At 51.8% G+C, this 23,786-nt stretch overlaps 2 protein-coding genes across 6 annotated transcripts in view; one reads left to right on the plus strand and one right to left on the minus strand.

Moving 5' to 3' along the window:
- The first annotated feature begins 332 nt into the window (after nt 1–332).
- B9d1 (B9 domain containing 1) lies at nt 333–15,223 on the plus strand. The gene is made up of 7 exons (XM_042673589.1): nt 333–474; nt 1,985–2,053; nt 7,737–7,848; nt 10,753–10,849; nt 11,487–11,549; nt 14,538–14,605; nt 14,906–15,223. The coding sequence occupies exons 1-7, from the start codon at nt 412–414 to the stop codon at nt 15,037–15,039; spliced, it is 606 nt and encodes a 201-aa protein (XP_042529523.1). The 5' UTR covers nt 333–411; the 3' UTR covers nt 15,040–15,223.
- Nucleotides 15,224–18,600: 3,377 nt separating this feature from the next.
- The window catches only part of Epn2 (epsin 2), an 82,861-nt gene continuing 77,675 nt past the window's right edge, over nt 18,601–23,786 (minus strand). For all 5 annotated transcript variants that reach the window (XM_042673583.1, XM_042673586.1, XM_042673572.1 and 2 more), the window contains 2 exons: nt 22,908–23,123; nt 18,601–21,153 (listed from right to left, as the gene is read on the minus strand). In XM_042673583.1, coding sequence (XP_042529517.1) covers nt 20,858–21,153; nt 22,908–23,123 — 512 coding nt within the window. In that variant the 3' untranslated portion in view covers nt 18,601–20,857. The remainder of the gene's footprint in view (nt 21,154–22,907; nt 23,124–23,786) is intronic.

The following is a 23,786-nucleotide window of genomic DNA, read 5'->3' on the forward strand; positions in this document are numbered from 1 at the left end:
CCTTCCTCGCCCCCCACCCCCACCCTCGGCGGGGTCGCAGCGACACCTAGTGGCGGCGTGGGGTTTCGGCCGTGGCTTCCGGTAGGCCTGAATCAGGCTTCTGTTCTCCATAACCCGGCTCCTTTCCGCCTCCGCGCTTGTCAAGCCAGCGGCGGTGACACACATTCGCTGGGGCTAGGATCTATCTGTACGACTAGTGTAGCCCGCGAACGTTTCCTGAGAGCAAAGCCGGCCGCGCAACTCCGCCCCCCCAGGCCCCGCCTCCTGAGCACGCTTAGCACTTACGCACGCGAAATTGCCGCGGCTAGGTGTGTCCCCTGCGCCTCGCCGTCCGTTTCCAAGGCAATCCCAGGTCCTCTCAGCAACCGCGCGTGCGCCCTGCGTGGCCCTCACGGGCCTGCACTCTTAACCATGGCTGCAGCCGGCCCCAGCGTCTTCCTGCTCATGGTCAACGGGCAGGTGGAGAGCGCCGAGGTGAGCAGCCAGGCACCTCGCCGGGGTCCCTTCCCTCCACTCCGCGGGGCTGTAGAGAGCCTTGCCGTTCCTTCGCGCCTGTCGGCCGGGCGCGGGAGCACCAGCACGAGAGAAGTTTGGCGCCTGCCGCGGCCCTAACGTGCAGGTGTGACAGACGTGCGTGGAGAAGTTTCGGGGTGATGCCGAGTTTGCCCTCGGCCACGCCTGTGGCTCCTGGCTCCCTTGCTTGCATCGTGTCCACTTAATTGAGCCACCGGCAGGAGTAACGAGGCTCAGCCAACACACTTCACAGCTGGGAAGACTTGGCTGAAAGAAGTGGGCCCGGTGCGATCTGTGGATGGCGTTTCTATCATTTGCTGGTTTAGGTAACGCTCTGCCATCCCGACGCTCCCTAGCTGTCTTTGCCTTACCAGCTCATCTCGCATACCGCCCCACGCACCCAGTGTATCCACCTCCACGTTAGCCTGGTGCCCCAGACATCTGCCCTCTTCTTTTCTGGGCTCCCAGCAGGGCTGGCTGCTCTGGGACCTCCTTCCTGCTCTGCTTCGAGCTCTATCCTGTCCTCGTAGCTTTTTATTTATTTATTTTTGTCGGTCGTGGGGCTTGAACTCGAGGCCTGGGCGCTGTCCCTTCAGCTCAAGGCCAGCGCCACCTCCAGTTTTCTAGTGGTTTTATTGGAGGTAAGAGTCTCACGGACTTTCCCGCCCGGGCTGGCTTTGAACCGCGATCCTCAGATCTCAGCCTCCTGAGTAGCTAGAATTACAGGCATGACCCACCTGCGCTCGTCCTATCCTTGTATATGATCCTTCCTTTTGGCTTCCCGGATTCTCCAACTTTACACCGGCACCATTTCCTTAGATTTCATCCATGCCCATCCCTGTGGCCCACGCGCTGAAGATACAGAAAGGCCTGGTACCTTTACAGGTACCTTTGTAACAATGTAATAAAGTTGTCAGGCAAGCTGGGTGCCTGTAATTCTAGCTACTCAGGAGGCCGAGATCTGAGGGATGCAGTTCAAAGCCAGCCTGGGCAGGAAAGTCCGTGACTCTTATCTCCAATAAACCACCAGAAAACCGGAAGTGGTGCTGTAGCTCAAGTAGTAGAGCGCTAGCCTTGAGCTGAAGAGCTCGAGTTCAAGCCCTACGACCGACACCCCTCCCACTCCCACCCCCCACCCCCAAAAAAAGCTGTCAGGCATTCCGAGGGAATCATGGAGATGGAATGACATCTAAGCTAGCCTAGGAGCCAGGACAGGTTCCTAAAGGTTAGGAATCTGCCAGATGATGGAATGAGAAGGACATCTGTCAGAGGGAGCAGTCCAGGTGCAGTAGGTGCCTGAGACTCTCCCTCAGATGCTTCCCATCCTCAGGCCCCAGCACTTGCTGAGTTCTATCCTTAAGTTTTTCCCCAGGTATCTCAAGACCAGAATTCCTATCTACCACTTGCCTGGCCAGCACATGGGCCTCAGCTTGAATCACAGTAAACATGATCTCTTGTGCTTTTTCTGCAGTTTCCAGAGTACGATGATCTGTACTGCAAATACTGCTTTGTGTACGGCCAGGACTGGGCCCCTACTGCGGTAAGCTGGGTTCTCCTCCACTACTCCTGGCCTTTTGTAACTGTTGGGGTTTCTGAAGGTGTCCTTCACACCATTCCTTTCCCTTCCAGAGCCAAACAAGAGGTAGACACTGAGGTCAGAGGGGACCCAGATAGAAGTTTGTTCCAGAAAATCTGGAGTAGAGAATACAGCCACCACTGGGCTTCCCTGCTCACTGTGTGTTTACATGGGCTAGCCAAAAGGAACACATGGTTGGAAGTGGCTGGAACTATGGGTGCTCTGAGCCATCCCCTCCCACTTGGCCTCTTTGCAGCCAAGATAGAACACCCTGGGGAGTGAGTGAAGAGAGCTCTCCTGATAAGGCTTTTGGAATCACCCCAAGAAGGGAAGAGGTTGTGGGACCCACATGTTATTGTTCACAAAGGTCTTTCTCAGTCTGTACATCAGTTTGCAAAAAGGAGGCCTAGCCAGGCTCTGGTAGCTCATAATAATCCTATAATCCTCGCGACTCAAGAGGCTGAGGTCTGAGAATTTCAGTTCAAAGGCAGCCCAAGCAGAAAAGTCTGAGACTCCAATTAACCACTAAAAATCAAGTGGCAGAACACTAATCTTGAGTAAAAGGGTAGTACCTAAGCCCTGATTTCAAGCCCTAAGACTGGCAATAAATAAATAAATAAATAGACCTAATTTAGATAGCTTCCCTGAGCCTGCTTCCTCATCTATACAACATACATATAATATGTATGTGTATATATCATATGTACATTTTTTTTCTTTTTTGGCTCAAGATCAGGAGTTGAACTGTGTCTGATGCTTTTTTTTTGTCGGTTGTGGGGGCTTGAACTCTGGGCCTGGGCGCTGTCCCTCAGCTCTTCAGCTCAAGGCGAGTGCTCTACCACTTGAGCTACAGCGCCACTTCCGGTTTTCTGGTGGTTTATTGGAGATAGGAGTCTCACAGTCTCTCCTGCCCGGGCTGGCTTTGAACCGCGATCCTCAGATCTCAGCCTCCTGAGTAGCTAGGATTACAGGCGTGAGGCACCAGCGCCCGGCTGTGTCTGATGCTTTTATTCACTGGCTGGTGCTCTACTACCTGAGCCATGACTCCAATCCCACAACTGATAAGTTAACACTTAACTTTCCACTAACCATTCATTGCATACTATTATTGAGACTGCTGGGCAACCAGCAAAGCCAGACAAAAGTCCCCAGATCCTAGAGTGTGTGTTCTATAAGTAGCAGCACATATTCTAGTGCGTTAGCTAATGATAAGTAAGGAACCAGGAGAGATGGAGAAAAAGGAGGCTAGAATCTAGATGAGATGGCCTGGGAAGGCCACTGTGTTACTTTTGAATAAAAACCTGAAGGAAGTAAGGGAACAAACTATGTCAAAGTCATGGAAAGAACTTTTTTTTTTTGGGGGGGGGGTCCGGTCATGGGGCCTGAACTCTGGGCCTGGGAGCTGTCCCTCAGCTCTTTAGCTCAAGGCTAGAGCTCTACCACTTGAGCCACAGCGCCACTTCCGGCTTTTTTCTTTTTGCTTATGAGGTGCTGAGGAATCGAACCCAGGGCCTCATGCATGCAAGGCAAGCGCTCTACCACTGAGCCACCTTCCCAGCCCCATGCAAAGAACTTCTTAATGAGAAGGAAGAGATAGTGCAAAGACCCTGAGTGAGACAGAAGGTGATGACATGTCTAAGAAACAGCAAGGAGGCCACTGTGGCCAGTGAACAGAGTGAACAATGAGGAGGTGGCTAAAGGAACTAGCAAGCTATGGGGATGTAGAGCTCAATTGGTAGAGCAAAGACCAGGATTTTATCTTGGGGTGATGGGATTTGGGTGTTTGGGGTTCTGTCCTTTTTTTTTTTTGGGTCGGTCATGGGGGCTGAACTCTGGGCCTGGGCGCTGTCCCTCAGCTCTTCAGCTCAAGGCTAGCACTCTACCTCTTGAGCTACAGCACCACTTCTGGTTTTCTGAGTAGCTTATTGGAGATAAGATTCTCACGGACTTTCCTGCCAGGCTGGCTTTGAACCACCATCCTCAGATCTCAGCCTCCTGAGTAGCTAGGATTACAGGCGTGAGCCACCGGTGCCCGCCCCCCCCCCCCTTTTTTTTTTTTGGCATAGTCTTACCATGTATTCCAGGCTAGCCTTGAATTTATAATTTCCTTGCATTAGCCTTTAAAGTGATAGCACTATAGCATTCACCACCATCATGCCTGGCTCTATCAGAGGGTTTAAAACACAGGAAAATGGGATGCAACTCCTGTTTTTTTTTGTTTTGTGTTTTGTGCTAATACTGGGATTTGAACTGAGGGCCTTGAGCTCTCACTTAGGATTTTTTTTCTTTTTCTCTTTTTCTGTGCCAGTTCTGACACTTGAAGTCAAGGCCTAGGCACTGTCCCTGAGCTGTTTTTACTCAATGCTTTTTGTTCTACCAGTTGAGTCACAGCTCCACTTTGGCTTTTTAGTGGTTACCTCCTTAGTGACTAGGATTATAGGGGTGAGCTACCAGCATCCAGTTCTCAGTAAGGTGGAGTTTTTTGTTGTTTAGTTTCAAAGCTGGCACTCTACTACTTGAGGCACACCTCTACTTCCAGCTTTTTGCTGGTAAATTGGAGATAAGAGTCTGTTGGATTTGTCCACATGGTTGGCAGGTTGTGATCCTCAGATCTCAGCCTCCTGAGTAGCTATGATTACAAGGCATGAGCTACCAGCACATAGCCTGTTTTGTGTGTGTGAATACACTGGCAATTTATAAAACGCCTCTTACAGAAGGTTGAGGTACAGGTACCTTGTTCTTAAGAACAGCCCCTGATGGTGAGATGACCTGATTTGGTCGAGGACCCCCACCCCCCAAGGGGAGTGTGCATCCTCCAGTGTGGATTTCCAGAACTCTGGAGAGATTCTAGATCCTGGGCCTGGATAGGAAAGCCATTTCCTGCAGAGATCAGGAAGTCTCTGAGAGAGCCCTTGACCCTGACCCCTGAGGCCTTCGGCAGAAGCCTGAGTGACCAGCTGGCACAGTGCCTCCTCATAGCTGTGCGCTCGAGCATCCTGACCTCAGCCTTCCACCTGGGCACTGGGATGGGAGCTCCTCGTCCATAAGGCTCTTTGGCTCCTGAAATGTCAACTCATGCCTAATTGCCAGTGGGCCTGCTAGCTGACCCTACAAAGTGAGCATATGGACACGTGGGGATACATTCAGCATAGTCAGGTAGAGCTCTATGCACACAATCACTGCATTTTCTGCTTCAGCCGTGAGCCCCTCCCCTTAGACCACAGCAGACAGCGGCACCTCCTGGTAGCCATCTCTGCACCTGCTCTGCATAGCTGGATCCACAAAGAGCAGGTACTGAGAAACCAGCTCTACCCTCACCCAGTCCTAGAGACAGCTTGGTCCCTCAGGATGGAGCAGGCTGCAGTCACAAGCCATCCAGGTATCCAGGCTGTTTCAAATACAGACCCCAGACAGAGCAAGGGTGGTGTGCCAAAGGCCACAACTGTTTTTTTTGTTTTATTTTTTTGCCAGTCCTGGGGCTTGAATTCAGGGCCTGGACACTGTCCCTGAGCTTCTTTTGCTCAAGGCTAGCACTTTACTATTTCAGCCATAGTGCCACTCTGACTTTTTCTGTTTGTGTAGTACTGAAGAATTGAACCCAGGGCTTCATGCATGCTAGGGCAAGCACTTTACCACTAAGCCACATTCCCAGCCCCTAAAGCTGCTTTTAATGATGGCCATCACCATCTCCATTTCTCCTCTTCCTGGCCACAAGAACATGGGGTATACAGAGGTCTCAGCCATCCTCAAGAGCACCACAAACTGAAAAAAATCTAAAATCCAGACAAACATTTATTCTGTCCCTGCCCGGGATACACAGAGCCTGCAGAAAAAGGCAGGTGGGGGGGGGGGGAGGAGAGGGAGGAAGACTGTGAAAGACAGTCCAGAGGCCCCAGAGGATATATCTGGAAGCAAGGCGGGGCTGGCAGGGCTGGCTTGGCTCTCCAAGGTCACCAAATTCAGGTGGCTGAGGAGGGTTCTGGAAGCCGCCTCCCCCAAGGCAGGCCCAACCTCTGAGGCCCCTGACCCTTGGATCTGGCTCATGTCCACCCCATATCCTAGCAGGGAGGCAGTGCCACACAGCCTGACTTTTTAAAGGTCCCTCTGGCTTCTATGCCAAGACTAGTTTTCCTGCTGGACTGATGTGGGATGTGAGAGAAAGGCGTGAAGAATACCAGATTTCTCCTGAGTCCCTTGAGGGAGCATAGGTGTTGGTACCACAAGAAGACTGCACATGAGCAGATTCAGAATTGCCTGATCCAACAACATGTACTCAACAGCCAGGTGGAGATACAAGGCTAGATGTAGGAGAAGTGGGGATGATGACCTGGGGCTCAGAGAGGTCAGAAACCAGTGGGATTACCAGGTACAGGTAGAGAAGCAGCCAGAGACTGAGCCTTGGGAGTCACCCCAAGAGGAAGAAAGCTCCAGAGACCAGTGCTTTGGAAACCAACGGAAGAAAGCATACCAAGAAGCAGAGGAAAAGCCAAGAGCCCGTGGTTAATGCCTTAATCCTAGCTACTCAGGGGCCTGAGGATCACAGTTCAAAGCCAGCTTGGGCAGAAAAGTCTACGAGACTTATCTTCAATTCACTAGCAAAAAATAAAGCTGGAAGTAGAACTGTGGCTTTAGTGGTAGTATACTAGTTTAGACACTAGCCTAGAAGCTAGGGACAGTGTCCAGGCCCTGAGTTCAAGCCCCAAGATCAGCACAAAAATAAAAAGCAGACTAAGGTTGAGTCCTACCTACCTCACAAGTGAGAGCCCTGAGTTCAACACCCAGAACCACCAAAATGAGAGAAGAGAGAGAAAAAAGAAAAAGCAGGTTAGCTGAATGTGGTGATGTAGACCTCTAATTCCAACATTTGGAAGGCTGAGCTGGAGGATCCAAGGTTAAGGTCAGCCTGGGCTTCTATATAGATCACATCTCATGAGTGAATGAAAGAGAGGATCAACTTCCAAAAGTGACCTGCTCTGTCAGACACTGCAGGTAGATCAGGTAAAATGAGGGTAGAAAAGCCAGTATTGGGTCCAAGGATACTTTATTTGTATGAACCCTTTGGTAGGAGGAGCGTGTAGTCACATAGCAGTGGGTTGTGAGAACAGCACAGAGGCGTGGCAGCCATACCCATGAATGGATAGCTCTTCCAGGGAGAATGACTAGGCAAGTAGAGGAGTGGATTTTTTTGTGTGCATGGTAGAGAAAATACATATGTGTGCTGATGGGATGATCTGGGAGAGACTGGTCATACAAGAACCTATAAACCTTGTTACTGCCACTTCCTTTGGGGGCAAGAGGGGTGACCTCCCAGGTTTGTCACACCCTAGAGAGAATGCATTAAATTACCAGATCTAAACCAGGCATGTGGCATATATCTGTAATCCCAGGACTCAGGAGGCTGAGGCAGGAGGATGGTGAGTTTGAGGCTAGCCTGGGCTACATAGCAATACCCTGGCTTAAAAAAACAAAAACAAAAACAAAAAAGAGGCAGATCTAAGAGTACTCTGCATCCCTTAGTTCTGTTTGGAATATCTGGTCTCAGTAGAAGCAAACAGCCCTCCAACAATTGCCTCTCAATGTAAGGAGAGTAGTGAGAGGAACTTGGACCAGCTGACCGCCATCCCCCCCCCCCCAATTGTCCCCACAGGGTCTTGAGGAGGGCATCTCACAAATCGCATCCAAGAGCCAAGATGTGCGGCGGGCACTGGTGTGGAATTTCCCCATCGACGTCACCTTTAAAAGTACCAACCCCTATGGCTGTGAGTCAGGCCCTAAGAGTGGGGAGCTCTCCATGGTGCCCCTGCTGCCTCCTGCCCACTTCTTTCTCATACCCCCCCTGAACCCCAGTTCATTTCTTCATGCTGTGCACCTGACCTCTGCCGTTTGCCATGCTTGTGAAGGTTGGGCAGCCTTGGAGCCAGGTGCACAGGGTTGCGGCTGCTCAGCCTGGAAACCTGACTCTGTCCCAGCCTCCCACAGCATGTTGAACTCTAACCAGGACCAGCACTGGTTCCTCCTGTGCCAGTCCCCAAGTGCTTTCTTCTGAGCCTTTGCTCACCCTCTTCTCTGTGCCTGTGCCTTCCCTACCTTGTGTCTCACCTCCCTACCAAGGACTTCCTTGCTTGACATGTTTGCTTCCTGCCCTGTCTGGTGGCTCCTAACCTCTGTGCTATGCCTGCTGAGTTCACATGGGCTCAGGCTTTCTGAGTTTAGGAAGGTGTGTGGGTTTGTCGAAGCTCTTATCCTACCTACTGGCTCCCTAGAGTTCTCTCCCTTACTTTCCCTCTATTCAACAGTGATGTCCTTCCTGCTAGCTTCACATCTGGAAGCTGAGTACATACTTGAATGCAGGCCTGTCTGCTTTCATGCATGACCTGGGCCTTCCTACTGCAAGTTGCCTGGGCACTGCTTCCCAGGCACACAGGGTCTGGAATGCAGGCTGCTTGGTAGTGTCCCTGGGCGGGGACTTCCACCCTGCTCTCTTCATCCAGGAGTGATAAAGTTCTGTAGGTTTCCCGGGGCAGTGCTCAAGCCAGTTGGCCCAACCTCCTGCCGAGGACATCTGGGAGAGAGGAGTGAAAGACTGAAAAGCAAAGCCAAAAACCAACTCATGAAGGTGCTAAAGAGCTAGCAAAGTACTGGAGACTTTCCAGAGCTTAAGTTCCAGGAGAGAAATAAAAATCAGACATGTGCCCCAATCACTTCATCTCTGGGTGTTTGCTGAGTCCCCAAGAGGTGACTGGGAGGCCCACAGACCTCAGAGATAACAGCACTTGGCTAGCATGCACAAATGGCAGGATTGCTATGCCAAAGTATGGGGTTATAGAAGCATAGTGTGGTAGGACCTTGCAGAGCTGAGCACAGTCCTGTATGACTTTTTTTTTTTCTTATTCAAATTCTTTTTTTTTTTTAATTGTGAAAATACTGTACAGAGGTTTACAATTACATGGGCAAGATAATGAGTACATTTCTTTTTTTTTATTTTGGGTCCAGTCGTGGGCCTGAACTCTGAGCCTGGGCACTGCCCCTCAGCTCTTCAGCTCAAGGCTAGCGCTCTACCACGTGAGCCACAGTACCAATGGGTGCTTATGGGTGCTGAGGAATCAAACCCAGGGCCTCAAGCATGCAAGGCAAGCGCTTTACTACTGAGCCACCTTCCCAGCCCCAATGAGTACATTTCTTATCAAGCATTGTAGCCTCCTCCTTTGTTTCCCCTTCTTATCCCTTCCTCCCCGCCCCCTCCTTCCCCCACCAAAGTTGTAAAGTTGGTTTTTCGACATAAGGACTTGTACTTCTCATTGTTGCAATGGGTAACCTGTATCCCTATTTAAATGACTTGTTTTTCCCCTTCCCCTCCACAAATTATACCAACATCAAATACAGTGAAAGCAGGGGTTATACTGTGGGGGAGGGACATACAAAGCAACAAAGAAATAATCTTGTAAATGTGTTAGAAACAATCGCATGAAAGAAACTGTATGACTTTCTTGTATGGCCAGCTGTGCTATGTACATGTGTGCCAGGAGCCTGTACAACAGTGACTTGACTCTGTCATGTTTGAACCAGCTCTGGAAGGAGGGCCAGCTGCTTTTTCCCATCAGCATGATCATGAAAGGGAACAAGCCCTGTGTGTTAAAACTGAGTGAAGTTTACTAACATAACATTGACTTAAAGAGGCTGGCTACAACTGTGATACTTATAATCCCAGCTAGTCTAGAGGTAGAGACTCAAGGCCAGCCTGGGGAAAAAGTTATTAAGACTTCATCAGAATCAATAAGCCAGGTATAGTGGAATGTACCTATGGCCCAGGCACTTAAGAGACAGTAGGTAAGACTCCCCCTCCCCATCCAAAAAAAAGTGAGAACTTTAAAATAAATGCTGAAATGGGCATGACTCAAGTGGTAGTGTGTCTACCTAGCAAGTATGAGACTCTGAAAAAAATCTGAATTATGTTTACCTTTGGTGGAAGAGTGATGGGAGAGTACAAACTTCTTAAACCTTCATTGAGCACTTCCTGATTATTAGGCTGTTTCAGGAGTGTGTTGTTGTGTTTGGGCCATACTGGATTTTGAACTCAGAGCTTGTGCTTATTTGATTTGCTTGCTTGCAGAGAGGTTAGGTAACTTCCCTGAAGTCACTTAGTAGTGACCCTCCCTAGTGACCTGCCACTTGTGGTGATCTGTGCTCTCAGAGAGGACAAAGAAACACGCACAGACACCTAATGGCCTCTTTGGATGTTAATAGGAAACAGTTGTAATTATTATTTCAAGCCAATGTTCCTGGGAGGTCTGGCTTTCTCTGGCCCTAAAGCCCATGCTCATACTCCAGTGTGGCCACCTCCATCAAAGAAGGCAGGCAGGAAGTAGGGAGCGGGCTCTGACCACAGCTGGGACCTTGCCTGGCATCAGGGCTCCAGGGTCTGCTGAGTGTGTTGCAATGGCCAGCAGGTTGGCCTTGTCACCACAGCTGAGTTGGAGTGCGGAGAGTGCCCACCAGGCTACCAGGGAAACAGGAAATAGCAGGGTGGTCAGCATCCTGTTGTCCCCACTACCCCAAGCCTGCTCCTCCCAGTGCAAAAGATACCATCCCATGATGCATTGCATCCTGCTTCTGCCTGTATCATCCCTGCCCCATGTACCAACCCCTGCTTTGTCCTTTCCAAGGGCCACAGATTGTGCTGAGCGTATATGGACCAGACGTGTTTGGGAATGATGTGGTTCGAGGCTACGGAGCGGTGCATGTGCCCTTCTCACCTGGCCGGTAGGTCCTCACTCTGATGTGGTCCCTGGACTGCAGCCTGTCCCTTGCTGGCTATGGGACCAGGGTCCCTGGACAGCTGCCTATCCTCTTCCATCTTGGGCTCCAGCCAACCATGCCCTGGGTCAGTTCAGTGGAGGAAGTCAGGTGACTGTGGCCTCTATCTGGGAGGAGACTCAGGTAGATGCCAGGCTAAGGCTGCTGGCCAGACACCAGGAGAGGAGGCCAAGAAGTGAGCCAAAATCTGGGTGCCAGTGGCTCACATCTGTAATCGTATCTACTGAGGAGGCTGAGATCTGAGGATTGAGGTCTGAAGTCAGCCCAGGCAGGAATGTTTGTAAGACTCTTATCTCCAATTAATCACCCAAAAGCCAGAAATGGAGCTGTGGCTCTAGTAACAGAATGACAGCCTTGAACAGAAAAACTAAGGGACAGTTGTCCAGGACGTTAGTTCAAGGCCCAGTACTGGCACCAAAAACAAAAAACATCTGTGCTGGGAAACGACAGACTTTGCAGAGCTTCATTCCATGAGGCCAGGCATGCATCTTGACTGACCCAGCAGCAGCCACACTCCCGATCTGCGCCTGTTCCCACCCTGCCTGTGTGGGCTACTCAGCAAATCTGTGAAAATGTGCTTCAGGTACAGAAGGACCATCCCCATGTTTGTGCCAGAATCCACGTCCACACTGCAGAAATTCACAAGGTGAGTTTCTCCTGGCCTAATGGGTAATGGCCAGCATATTCCAGCCCCCCACGTTCAGGCTCTTCCACCTACTGGGGACAGATGGAAATTGCGCTATGGGCCCAGGGAGTGGGGCTGCTCGTATTCCCTGGGCTCGCTTGGGCCACCATTCTGGCAACAAAATGCTATGCAGTCTTCTGTGTCCTTTGTGTCAGATGGAGAAATGCTCACAACATAACGTACTGTTAGGGCCCATTGATGGGAGCCAGACTTCTAAGAACAACTGTCATCCAGGGACTACCTGTTACACAGCCACTGGATGCCTCTCCTGTGGGAGCCTTGGAGAGGAGGAGGCTTCTGTGGGGACTAAACTGGAGCTACTTGGCTGCCATAGATCTGGGCAAGAGCACCCCAGATGGGGTCAGCAAACTCTTGCTTAGTGTATTAGGAGCAGCAGGTCACTGTGGGCAGTATGAGGTGAGCAGGTAGGGTGAGGGGTGTGGGGAAGTCCGGCTGTGCCAGGACACGGGGCCTGTGGGGAAGGCCTGGAAGTCTGGAGGCAGCCCAAGTGTAAGACTCATGGGTAAACCTCTTACCCGTCTGCATAGAAGCTTAAAGGACCACCCAGGCCCCAGACAACTGACTGGAAGTAGGTCTGAGTTCCTGTCAGCCTGGCCCACTAGAAGCCTCCACTGTACCCCTAAAGGGACAATATGCAGGGAGGATGAGGACACACTGTAGTTCCCAGTGGCAGCCAGGGAACAGCCCCCTGTAAGCCTGGCTGGGAGTAGGACCCAGTCAGAGGCCTGCTGAGTGGAAGCTGGCCCAGCTAGAGCCCACATGGTGCCCTTCAGAGAAGCGGGGCAGCATTCTGCCATGGCCTAGCCCTGGAGCTCCCCAGGGAGCCTCAGGTTGGAAAAGGCTTCTTAGCCAGAGGCCTGAGCCAGTGGTACTTGGAGGTAACACCACCAGCCCCAAGGCTATCAGAGGAGCAGGGGCCAGGGCATGCCAGTAGACTCTTGAAGCAGAAAGGCTTTGAGAGTCCACAGGTTGTCACTTGTTCTACCTGGCGGGGGACACTGTCTCCCCTACCTCCACCCCTTCCAGCATCTCAGGGATGCTTGCCTTCCTTCGCTTATGGCCGCATCTCTCCAGGCTCTGCTTCCCTGGTCACAGGCATCCTCCTATGAATCATGTCTCCTTTATAGGATTACATCTTTTCACATATGTGTGCAAGCACCAGGGCTTAAACTTGGGAGTCTTGTGTTCTCTCAGCATTTTTGTAACTGGAGATAGTCTCAGTCTGCCTGTCTGCCTGGGCTGGCTTTGAACCTCAATCCTCAGATATCAGTCTCCCAAGTTACTAGGATTACAGGTATGGGCCAACAGTACAATGAGGACATTTGTATTATTATACTAGAACTCTACTGGGTAATTCAGATTAACTTCTACATGACAAGACCCTAAACTAAATGATACCTACAGAGACCTTTTACTGGCAATCAGACTGCAGTGTTTCCAGGGACTAGGACCTTATCTCCCTGGGGACTTGTTCAGCCCCTTGTCACCTGCCCCTCCACACTAGTCTTCGTACAGCAGCCAGGACAACATTTCTACAAGGCCATACCTGCCTGTGCTTAGGACTCACTAAAGCCAGAATGCCAGAGCCCAATCGGTTTGCTGGTTTCTCCACCATTTGCCTCCCCTCTGATCGTACCTCACCTGCCTAGGGTTCCTGAGACCCATGTCTAGAATATTCTCCTCTGGATAGTCTCTTTGCCCAGTCAGATGAACAGGTGGCCCTGGCAGACTCAGGAGAGAATAAAAAATGGGAGGGTGGGATCTGCCCTTGTGTAGACTGCTCTGCAGCCTCAGTCCCCCCCGGTATCTGAAGGTGGTGGCTTCTGCAGTGCACAGCTGCTAGGGGAACTCTAGCTTCCATGTTTATCCGTCCGCCCCCTTCCTCAGATGGGGTTGGTCAGCAGGGCTCCCTCACTGGTGTCCACTATCTCCTGTGGCACTGTGGTGGAGGGAGCAGAAGAGCTGAGCTCAGGGACCTGCGCAGCATTGTGGGTGGGGACGCCTGGCCCCAGCCCCACCAGGGCCAGGGGTGGGTAGGCTGTGGCACACTAGCAGAGGACCTGCCTGGAGTTGCTGTGGGGAGAGGGCTGGGCACCTTGCCCCACCCCTGGGCAGCCAGGAATGCAGGGGGAGCTGCCAAGCAAGGCTTTGGACCCACCTGCTAGGGATAGTAGACCTTGTTCTTTCCAGCTGTAGCGGGTGTGTTGGAGGCAGAGCCCAAGTGGGGCACCTCCTGCTTCCGACACCAACACTGTGGCCTGTCACCAGGCATTTGCAGAGCAGTGAAGGTAAGTTGGCAGCAGGGCCTGGAGCTGCCTTTCGCATGTGACTGGAGTCACCCATGTCCAGAGGCCACATCCTAGCTAGGAAGGGGGAGGTTTTATATGGCCACTACGGGGGTGCCTTCACCTCACAGCTCCATCATTATCCTTATTTTAGTTGACAAAATTAAGATTCAGTGATGGGAGGTGACTTGTCCTGCCAGGCTGGGAACCTAAGTCTGCCCCTTCCTGGGTGAGGCCCTTCTTCCTGAGGAGGCTGGGGAGTCACATTGCCCTGTTTGCCCACCCACAAATCAGCTGTCACCTTTTGGGGATTCCCAGCTGGGTGTAGGCTGATCCCTTACTCAGCTCCAAGCTGCTCTCAGCTCTCATTGGTAGGGCTCAGGCCCATGGCAACCAGGTTGGGGAAGCAGAACACTAGCTATAAGGCTAGGGCTGCAGGCACCCGAGGCCTCCCAGAAGCCCTGCTGGGCCTCTGCTGACTGCATGATGCAGAAGAAACACACTGGCACCCATCCTTGCCCAGCCTCACCTCTCAAGACAGGATGGGAAGGCTCTGCCCAGACCTACCTCCTAGGAGAGAGTTGCTGAGGATTAAAGCCAGGCAGGGCTCTGCTCACCGGTCTTCTCTTGTGTTCCCTACCAGTTGGTTCATGGGACGCCGGCCCGAGTACACAGACCCCAAAGTGGTGGCTCAGGGTGAAGGCCGAGAAGGTAAAAGTTTGATACTCTCACCCTTGTCCTGGCCAGGCAGGCTGGAGCCTGGGGAGGGGTGAGGTGGGCCCCAGTGCCTGGGAGCCTGGAAAGCAGAGTACTGGAGCAGCCCCAGAACTCTGAAGCCACCTCCCAGATGAGGGCTTTGCTGGAGTAGAGAGCTCGCCATATCTGTTGCACTGAGCCTTTCAACACAGGCTGGGCACTGTCATCCCCACTTTACAGAGAAACACTGAGGCTTAGAGCAGCCTTAGTTTGTCTGCCCAGCCCAGCAGGCTGATGCCGCCTTTCTGTCTCCAGTGACCCGTGTCCGCTCCCAGGGGTTTGTCACCCTCCTCTTCAATGTGGTAACCAAGGACATGAGGAAGCTGGGCTATGACACGGGACCCCAGAGTATCCTGGGGCTCAGCCCTGCCCAAGGCATCCCTCCATGAAGGCCTCAGCTGTCCTCCGGAGTCTGGATGGTGCGCTGTGTGGCTCCCACATACACAAGAACTTTCCCCCTAGGTCGGCCACAGACCCATTGGCCTCAGGTGTGACCTGGTGTGATGCTGGGGTGGGCTGTGGTAAAAAAAAGCTGTGGGGTTTTATATAATAAATATTTTTAGAGAGCCCGGGCCTGGGACTGCCTTCTCTCCCTTTTATCATCGCCCTGTATAGGAGGCCACAGGGAAAGAGCTTTACCATCACCTTGGTTCTATTGCTTGGGGCTACAGAGCCTTGTTGCCTCAAAACATCTCTAAAATGGGCATGGATTTAAAAGTAGGACCTTGCCCGGTGCTTGGTACTGTGTCGGTGCTCCGTGATGCCAGCCTCCCTTGGAAAAAGGAGAGTCCTGTGAGCCGAAATCTGCCCTGGGGCTCACATCCTGCTGCACGTGCTTAGGGCCTTTCTCACCTCTCCTGGGAGCAGACCCTCCCCCTACACCTTCTCTCCAGAACTCTGCCCTTGTTCCTCCCTCCTGGCACTCCCTCCAGGCCCCACCACCACTTCCCCATCTTCCTGGGGTCCCCAGCTGCCCCTTGGGAAGGCATGAGACCCCTGTCCTCCTCCAGTCAGCCCCAGCCTCCAGACTCTTAGGTCAGGAAACAACTGGACTTGAGGCCGGCGTGGGCGCCTCTATCTCGAAGTCCTGTTTCCTCTGTTTGTGCCCTCCCCTCGCCCCGTGCCAACTGGCCTGTCACTGCCTGAAGCCTTGGCCCTCAGGACCATTCAAACCTGTCACCATGGCTATCTGGCAAATAGCCATCCTCTTCTAATGTTCACCGATTTCCCCCAAAGTTCAACTGTCTCGAGAGCAAGTTGAAATAACTTTATAGTGAACGCCACACAACACATTCTACCATCTGGACTACTGTGGCCATGTCCCTGCACAGGTTCCACATCCAACAGATGAAAAATACTAGGAAAACAAATTGTGACTGTCTCGATTGTGTATGGCCCTTTGTTTTTGGGGGGAGGGGGAAGGTGGTGAAGGGGGTCATCAGTAACTGCCCACATAGCCTAGAGGTGACTCAGTATCGAAGAGGACATGCATGGGTTACATGCACACATCACACCATTTACACGAGGAACTAAAGCATCTGGAGGTGGGGGAAAACCTATCCCCCAGGATACTGAGGGACAAGGACTGTACTTGTGTTTTCCTATCTATCCAAATACTCCTGAGTCCATCCTGGGCTTAATGCATTCCAAAGTAAACTTCAGACAAGTACTACAAGTACTATGCCCCAAGTTCAATTCCAGTAAAAAGGTAAACGGAGCATCTTAGCATTAACTGGGGTTGATATACTTTCAGTTACTGCCTTCTTTTGAGGGAACATTTATATCTACAAAAGGTCTCTAGGTATGCTATGGGCTAGGTTTTGATCAATGCATACCCCAGCTCTGATCAAGCACAAACCTGTCATCTACTTCTACCCATCAATGACAGACCATGACGTACTTCAGAGGCTGATAACTCCAGTGCATACCAGGGATATGGGGAGCAGGGTAGACATGTGTGACCATCTAGATGGAGGGCAGCTATGGCATATGGTCCCTGGTTCACCCTTACTTGCTGTCACAAAACTGTGTGTCCACAGTTTCGTGTCTCTCCTGGTCTTATGGGAACACTACATCTCCCAAGTCCTTAGTGTTGCGGGGAGAGGAGTCCACGTGAGTTCTGTGTAGCTTGAGCCAAGTATAATGGTTCACACCTGTAATTCTAGCTCCTGCAAAGGCTGAGATCAGGAAAATTGCAGATGAAGGCAGTTCAGGCAAAAAGTTCACAAGACTCCATGGCAAAACAGTAAAAAGCTGGGCATGTTGGCATGTAACACCCCAGCTTCATGCAAAACAAGAGGATTCACAGACCAGACCATCTGGGGCAAAAAGTAGGACACTAGTTGAAGAGTAACAAAAGCAAAAGGAATGTCAGCTACAACTCACTGTACTGAGCTGCAGGCAGATTCTCCCTGAGGCTGTGGAGCTCACAGCTCTGGGTGCTGGGAGGAAGAATGGATGGTAGGATGTGCCAGGGAAGTTGGCTGTAGTCTGCAGCATCTGGGAAGCTATTGCAGGAAAGATGAGCTCAACAAAGAATGGGCCAGTCTGTGAGCAGAAATGAAAGATAATAAAAAGCAGCTAAAAAACTGGCATTAAGAGATTGAAAAGGGAAGTGGAGCTGTGGCTCAAGTGGTAGAGTGCTAGGCTTGAGCAAAAAAAGCTCAGGGACAAGTGTCCAGGTCCTGAGTTAAAATCCTAGGACAGGCACAATTAAAATCATCCTTGCATATTTTAGCAATGGGTCAACATTTAAAAAAAAAAAAAGAGGCTGAAAACAGAATTCCAATGGAAAGCAAAGATTGAAAACTGATTTGAACAATTAAAACCAAGCAAAAATGAGTCCTCATCTGAACAAACAGCCTTCATGGTAAGTATCAGATGAGGGGGTTCCAGGTGATCACCCTGTGGAATTACCACTAGAAGAGAAGCAGGGGAAGGCAATAAGGAATTAAGGCAGGCTCTTGTGTGAGAATTTTCTGTGTGCTTGTTGTCTACTGCTGAGTAACAAACCACTTCAAGATTCAGAGTTGGAAACAGTCATTAGTATCATTCATGATGCTCAGAATGGCTGGCAGGCAGTGGGACACATGGTGCTCTTACACTGTGACCCAAGTCTGAGAGCTCATCTGGGGTACTTACTACCAAGTGGGGAGCCGGCAGCCAGTGCCATAATGACCAGTCCACATGTAGCTGTCCAGCTCTTACCTGCATCATGCTTAAAATCAGCCCAGTCCACGAGGAAGAAGACTCACTGGAAGAGATGCTTCCCTTCCCCCGCAGGGGCCCAAAGTAACTTCCTGCCCCACTAGCACAGTCATTTATTTGTACATAAACCTGACTGGAAGCAAAGAAATGAAGAACCTGACCAGGTCTGGAGGGCAGTGTGCTTCCCAGGACCTGTATGTGACCTGGACAATGCCTGTGCCTTAGGACTTGGCCAGGGACACATTCAACATCCTTGGCTTTGTCAGGTCCTTGCTGATAAAGTGACCTCAAAGGGCTCCAGCACCTTCCACCTATGGTACTGGGGTAACTCACCGCTGCTGGGCTGCTGGTTATCATCAGGGGAAAGAATGAGGGGCAGACCTCTGCCCCCACAGACTCGGCAGGATACAAATGAGACCACTGGTGTGTGGGAAGAGAGTTTGGTGAGTAGAGGGCACAAGAAAAGTCTGACAGGAGACAGGCAGGAACACACAAGGAAGCAGAGCACAGGGGGCCTCTGAGAAGTGACTGCCACCTTGGGGCAGGCCTCCACAGCCCCGGGCCCAGTCTCACTCGGCCATGCACCCACAGCACTGCAGCCGCCCTGCGGTGGCACCCCAAAGACAACACCCCCTCCACCAGATAGAGCCTCACGACTGCAGACTAAGCTGCTTCTCCAGCCCCCTCCCCATAGCAGGAGATGGGTAGAGGTGTGTAGGGCAAGGACACAGCTGGAGACCGCATCATGATACAAATGATAAATTATATTTATACAGTAAATAAGTATCAACAGTCAACACAAGTTCAAAAGCAGCCACTGGCCCCTGGGACTGAGGCATAGCTGGTGACTTCTTTCACCATGGTACTTATCAGGAGGGGCACGGTGGCATGTATATCACGCGTGGCAGTGGCCGGTGGCTTCATGATCAGTGCAGTGGATAACAGGGACAGCGTGTGGGCTTCGGTCCCATCAGGAAGGGCTCTTGCTGCTACAGGACAATCACTGGACCCAGGCAGTGTTTCTGGAGTGTTGGCCTGTGGCCCAGGCCCCACATGTTTTGGGGAAGCACCGTCCTGGGCAGGCATATCTACCTTCCCCTAGGCAGAGGAGCCCAGCCACCAACCTTCCTGAATGGCATGGGAGCCACAGCCCAGGCCTAGGCCCTGGAAGGAGTGGCTGGTAAGGAACTTGGCCTGAGCAGCCAGAGGGGCCTCCTGTAGCCCTGAGACCACTCCGGAGCCCCTCCTGTGTGGTGCTGAGGATCGGATCTTCTGAACCAGAGAGGGGCTGGTAGGAGGGCCTGCTGCCCTTGGAGCTGGAGGTGAGAAGTCCGCATTGCAAGGTGAGCTAGGAATGCTCACCAGACAAGCGGCAGGACACAGCATTGAGGGCTTGTCCCTTCCCTGGGGAGAACAAGTAAGTCTCTGCTGTGTAATTTGGGACATAACACTGTAGTACAGTAGTGGGAAGGGTGAGGACAGCAGGAGGTCGGGACAGGGAAATAATCTTAGTGCATGTTTGTTAAAAATCCATCCCAAGCGAGAATGGACGTTTTCTGTCTCCCAATTAAGAGATGATTAGTTCTCAGCAGCCTAGGTCTGGAGCTGCCAAGTAAGACAGAATAGGGCCAGCCTTGGTCCCCTCACCTGTCTAGACGTGGGGACTACCCTCCCAGGGACTGTGGGCAAAGACTCCCCGCCATTTCCACACAATCCCCCCCAGTAACCTGAGCGTGGACAGAGCCAAGGAGCTAGGAGAGCCAGGGAGTGAAGCCACAGCACTCATGGTCTCCCCACTTCCCATCCACTGTAAACAGAAGTCCCTGTTGATCCCTGCGGGCCCCACTAAAAGGGAATTAGTTGACAAAAACTATAGAGTCACATTCATATGTTAGATTTTTTTTTTTCCTTTAACTTTCAGGATGTTGGTATATTGGTAAGAAAAAAGCTTCTCTTGGGGTCTAGCCCAAAAGACTGAGAGTCATTTGGTTTGGTAATTCTCCAAAAACAGGGAGCCAGAGAGAGGAAAGGCAACTGGAGGCTGAGTTCTTGTTGCTGTTGGAATTGTGTGTTTAAATATCGTTTTCATGTAATCAAATTCTCATATTTTTTCCTATAAAGAATTTGCTTTAGTTTTTCCATAAGGCATATTTTTGTCATCCAAACATCTCTCCTTTTTAAAATTTTCTTAAGAATTAGACCATAAATAAGAGAATTTAGACCACTAAAATGACATGTGCCAAGATCTTAATTCAGCCAGACCTGGTAAATTCTATCAAAACTAGACAGTTAAATAAGAACCACGTTATAAAAATATTAGCCAAAAAAAGACTATTAGATAATTCTGCAAACTCAAATATGAAACTGTACTAAACAAAATATGTGCAAACGTGTACAAGCATAGAGCCACGTGGCAGGGTTATGCTCAGATTAGTTTTAAAGCTCGCTCTAGTGGGTTTAATTTGAGTTGTCCACGGTGGTAGTGTACTCTGAACTCACAGGAGTCAAAAGAAGTAAAGAGACTCACAGCCACTTCCCCGAAGGTCAGTGTCCAGTGGGCCTGTGTGTCTTCCCATCCACACCCAGGGCTGCCAGCGGGGTCCCCAGGGCTGTGGTGGGGGCAAAGACGAGTGGTGACTATCCCAAGTCCTGGGCTAGGCAGCGTCTCAAGGACCCTTGGGCTGAGGCTGGGGCGAGGGCAACACTGGCGACTGGGCCTCCTGGTCCAAGGTCTCAGAGGAGCCGGGTTGGAGCTGAGCGCTGGGAGGAGCAGAGGGGCCTGCCTGGGGGGCCCCCCCATGTGCCGCTCAGGCTAGGAGGGTCTTGGCTATAACAACCCTTTCACCAGGAAGCTGGAAATAAAAAGCCCCACCCCCACCCACCCACCACACTCTCAGCCATCACCCCCAACAAATTAGAGTCCCCTGCCCAGAGTCCTCCGGAACGGTGCTCCCAGGGGTGCTCCAAGCACTTGCTCTGGGCAGGTCCTGGGTCCCAGCACTAGAGAAGGAAAGGGTTGGTTGTGCTGGAAGCCTGAGCTGCCGAAGGGGGGATGCCCACGCTGCTCACCATGTTCATTGTTGTGGGGCCCAGTGGTGTCAAAGAGGAGCCCCCAGCCCCCAGAGCTGAGTGTGGGGCCACTGAGGTCATGGAGGCCACAACCATGGGCTCCACCCCTGGACCAGAACCAAAGGATGTGCTGCTCCCCAGGACAGGGCTCCCCCGCAGCTGGTTAAGCGTCAGTGGCTGGGGCTGGTTCACCTGGAAGGGGTTGACGGGAGCCGGGGCCGCAGCACCTGGGGAAAGAGTGGTGGGGAGAGGCTGAGCTGGTGGGAAGGCACTGGCCCCTCCAGGCAAGGTTCAAGCACCTCTAACACCAATGTGCACCCAATTCCTCAGCCCAGGTCAGGACTGTGTCCTATTGCACCTCTCAGGTTCATAGGAGACATTGGCTAATGGCTACTGACCACATGGACACCCCCTCCCTCACCCCACCCCACCCTCAACGCTGGTGGAGGTGGGAGTGGGCAGAGAGGAGCACACAACTTGTCCAGGGACACAGAGCTAAGAATATAGCAATATCAAGAACATGCCAGGCCTGGGGACCCCCCGCCCCTCTCTAGAGCTGGTGCCCAGGCTGTCAGCAGCAGCAAGGCAGGAAGACCAGAAGGTTCTGTAACAACAGTGCCTATGTGCCACCCTGTGACCCACATACAGACACCATGAAAGCTTGGGAAGCTGATCAGCCCTGTCTCCTTGGTACCATCATACTCCCCACACATACTAGGAAGCCTCTTTCATGTGTTGGCAAAACAGCTAGAAGTCAGAAGACATGGCACTGTTGGCGGCTATGTCTCCAACCTGTCCTCTTCTCTCACCCTACTGTTGCCAGATGTCATGCCTGACCAGGGACAGCTCCGGTCACCTCTGGAGATGAGGTGTGTGTGTAGGCGGGGGGGTGGGGGGTGGGGGGTGGGATCCTCCTTCCAGGGTCTGTCACAGGGCCTACAGTCTCCCATTAGGAAGGGACAGAAATGAAGCTCTGTTCTTTGCAATTCCAAAAATGATAGCCCATGACCTCCTGTGCAACCACTTAGCTCCAGCCCTGGGCTCCAGAAGGCCTGCCCAAACCCACTCCATTTTGGTTTGCCAACAAATCTGTCCCATCACAGTGCCACAGAGAGCTGGAGCTGCCATGTGGCCCTGGCTGAGGGGGCAAGAAAGTTCTGGGCCACATCAGGACCTCAAGGCAGGCTGGAACTCAGGAGCTCCAAGTCCAGTCTTTTGCCTGAGTGCTCCAACCATCCTTCTAAGACGCCCAGTGGTTGCTGTTCCTGCCAGGCTGTACGGGCACAGCCCTGGGCTCCCTTGTGGATCCCTTGTGGTTCGGGGCTAGGTCAGAGCTGACACCTTTTAGGGGAAACATTCCTGCCCTTACGAAGGAAGGACTTCTAGAGGGGGCCATCTCCTAAGCCGGGGTGTGGGAAGGAAAGGAAAAGGATGTTCCAGAGGAGCCGAAGGGGGTCAGAGCCTAGAGGTCAAGAAGCATCCTCATGTCGAGGACCATCCCAGAGCTCTGTGTAGTGATGGGTGTGAAGCTCATGGGAAGAAGAGAGAACCAGGCTATAATGGCCCCGGACCCTGGGCCAAGCCACTAAGGGGCTGTCCTATAGCAATGTGGTCTGTCATCCCCAGAGGACCACTCATGCTGAAGAGCCCAGATACAAAGGTTCCCTGATACTGGCTCTTCCTCATCTAGCATCCTGCCCACCTCCACATACACCCAGCCTACCCAGCCTTCTGCCAGGGCTAGGGTGAGCCACGGCAGCTTCTGCTCATTGCTCTCAATTTTTCTGCCCACATCCTTTCCCTTTACACAGCAGCTTCATGTCCACCCACACAGCCCCAGAGAAGTACAGCATTCCTGATGGCTCCACTCCTTCCCAGCCGCAGGCCACACAGCTGGGGCACACAAGGAAGGGCCCCAAGAAGTGAGAGTCAGGGCCAGCATCTGGCTACACAGTCAGAGAAAGCTCAGACCTGTGCCTACCTGGTGCCAGGAAGGGGTTGAGGGACTGTGCCGGCGGGGTGGGCCTTGTCACCAGTGAGTCCAGGTTCACCAGGGCTGCATTGGGGCCTAGGAAGGACTCAGGAGTTTTCCGGGCACTGCTGGGCTTGCTTGAGGCAACAGTCAGAGGCTGAGACTCAAAGGGGTCAGGGCTTGTGGTTCCATTGTTCTGGGATGGCATAGAGGCCCCAGACTCAGCTGCAAGACAAGGACAAAGCACAGTGAGCAGGGGGCAGGGCCTGCGACCATGCGCCAAATGCTGCCCACCCCATCAACGTATCAGCCACTCCTGATGCTGCAGCTGTGACGCGCAAGACCACGTGTGCCCTGCAGTGCCCTTCCCCATTTCCCGGAATGGAGACACATAGTCTTTCATGGGCACCCACATAACCAACCAGCAAAATGCAGGGACAGAAAAACACTGAATGACGGGCAAAGAAAATTATCCAAAGAGTACTGTTTAGCACAACTGTGCAAAATATCAAGATGCTATCTGGGGTTGGTGGCAAAGCATGGATAATTATTTTTTTACACATCATTTTACATGTGAATTTTCCAAATTTTCTACAATGACTATGAATTTCTTAATAATACGAGGAAAGCAAATTGTTTAAAATTCAGCCAGTAGGTGTCCCGACAGGCTGGCGGGCATGAGATGGCTCGGCTGGGATGCACACGGCTTTGTTTAGGATCTCTGACAGTGTCCTACATCTAGGAACCCAGGCCCAGAAAATCATGTAAAATGTGAACTTAGAGTTGATTATAAAGATGTCACCACAGCATTATTTGTTGGAGCAAAACTTGAAACCAACCTAAATTGTTCTTCCCCAAAGTGATGATTAAGCTATTGTTGAACCACAG

The sequence above is a fragment of the Dipodomys spectabilis genome, unplaced genomic scaffold (genome assembly GCF_019054845.1).
Source record: "Dipodomys spectabilis isolate Male_0828 unplaced genomic scaffold, ASM1905484v1 ptg000018l, whole genome shotgun sequence".
Taxonomy (NCBI): Eukaryota; Metazoa; Chordata; class Mammalia; order Rodentia; family Heteromyidae; genus Dipodomys; species Dipodomys spectabilis.